General features: G+C 40.8%; 1 protein-coding gene across 1 annotated transcript; it reads left to right on the top strand.

The window, feature by feature from the left end:
- Positions 1-568: 568 nt before the first annotated feature.
- LOC102440639 (GTPase IMAP family member 7-like) lies at positions 569-1454 on the top strand. The gene is given in 2 exon segments (XM_014466376.2): positions 569-1257; positions 1259-1454. Coding segments are annotated over 2 exon segments (885 nt in total).
- The last annotated feature ends 736 nt before the right edge of the window (positions 1455-2190 follow it).

Here is a 2190-nt window from a genome sequence, read left to right on the forward strand (position 1 = left end):
CTATTAATGGGATGTGTTGTAACAACTAATTTCCCATATTGAGTCATCCTAGTATTTGTGAAATGAATCATACAATCATGGTGTATTACTTTTTTAGTGTCAAATAATTTATTTAGAATTTTTGTATTAGTATTTCCAAATGAGACACATCTGTAGCTTTACTTTTTGGTGAAATCTTTGGTAGCTTTTGGGATCAATATAACCCTTGATTCATATGTACTTTTGAATGATTGAAAGATTTCCCTCTTTATATGATCAGGAATAGCTCACATCACACTGAGATTATCAGATCTTTAACGTTTTATGTGAGTTACCCTGTGAAAGCATCTGAACCTTGTACTCTTTTGTGAAGAAAGTTTGATCTATTATTTATTCCATAGTAATTGAACTTTCATCGCTCTCTTCTTCCTGAGATCAGCATGAGTAATAGACCATTACAAATTTTCATGGAAAAAAAGAACAAAGATTAGAGGGTTGGGAATGGCCCCCACTTAGCTAAGTTGACCTTTCTCCACTCTCCTCCATAAGGTCTTGGGAAGCCTAACGCCCAGAACCTCTTGAAACAAACATGGCTGGTCTTCAGGACAACACTCTGAGGATTGCTCTGGTGGGGAAAACTGGAAGTAGGAAAAGTGCAACAGCAAACACCATCTTTGGGGGAAAAGCATTTGAATCTAAAATTATTTCTTCTTCCGTTACCAAGAACTGTCAGAAATCAGAGCGACAATGGAAGGGGAGGAAGCTTCTTGTTGTGGACACCCCAGGGCTCTTTGATAACGAGGAGAAACTGCAGACCACCTGTGAGGAAATCAGCAGGTGTGTCCTCTACTCCTGCCCTGAGCCCCATGCCATCATCCTGGTACTACAGCTGGGCCGCTACACGGATGAGGAGCAGAAAACAGTTGCATTGATCAAGGCCATCTTTGGGGTGGCGGCCATGAAGCACATGATCATGTTGTTCACCCGCAAAGATGATTTGGATGGTAAGACACTGAGTGACTTTTTAGACGAATCAGATGTGAACCTACAAAACATCATCAAGGAGTGTGGGTCCCGCTGCTGTGCCTTCAATAATAAGCAAAGTGCAGATGAGGCTAAGAAGGAAGCTCAAATGCAGGAGCTAGTGGAGATGATAGAGAAAATGGTGCAGGAGAACGGAGGGGTTTACTTTTCTGATGCCATATACAAGGACACAGATGAAAAGCTGAAACGCCAGGCAGAAGTCTTGAAGAAAATCTATGCTGAGCAATTGGAGATGGAAATTAACAGAAGAGCAATGTGATCAGGGAAAAATATCACAGGGAGAAAAAGAGAAAAAAATAAATGTCTGAAAGATGAAGTATGAGGAACAAATTAAAGATATAAAGGAACAAGCTGAAAGGAATATATTTGCAGATGTTGTACAAAGGATTAGAAATATGCTTTCAAGTCTATGGCATAGCTTTTTCAAATAGTGTATATTTTACTTTCTCTTCTTAATTTACCATGATTTGTTACTATGGTAGATTGTATTTTCAAAAGATGGTTATAACAGTTTCTTCTATCCCACCTATTCTTCTTATAATCTGAGCTTGCTTTTCCTTTTGTTGAGTTATATGGGTCTGTGCCACCGCAATTCCATGGACTTTGTGACTGCTTTGGCAAATAATGGATGGCCGTGACTTCTAAAGTTAGATAGGGAGGATGCCTCCATGCTCTCTGGAGTATGTGCCCTTGGCCCTTGCCCACCATGTGATGAGGAAGCCCAATTTGTCCATCGAGTCCACATGCAGAGGACATGAAATCACTGGCTCACTCCCCTGGCTGCTCTTTCATCTGCCAGCAGAAACAACTTGCCAGCCATGCATTTGAGGCAACATGGAAGCAAATTCTCCAGCTGACAATTGAGCCATCACAGATGCAGCAAAGAGCAAAGATGGGCCACCTCCACTGCATCCTGCCCCGGTTTCAGGAGAAAAATAAATGATTGTTGTTGCTTTAAACCACTAGGCTTCGGGATGGTTTGTTATGCAGTGACAGCTAACCAGAGCATCCTCCCATCATTCCCCACCAATCCCCACAATGCCAACAAACTGAAGAAGTTAGAAAATTGACATAACAATGGAATAATATATTATGGAGATTTCATAGGCTCAATTTAGGACAATTCAAATGAGAAATCCTTCATATATCAGTGTTAGCACCACTGGT

Source organism: Myotis lucifugus, unplaced genomic scaffold, assembly GCF_000147115.1.
Source record: "Myotis lucifugus unplaced genomic scaffold, Myoluc2.0 scaffold_336, whole genome shotgun sequence".
Lineage (NCBI taxonomy): Eukaryota > Metazoa > Chordata > Mammalia > Chiroptera > Vespertilionidae > Myotis > Myotis lucifugus.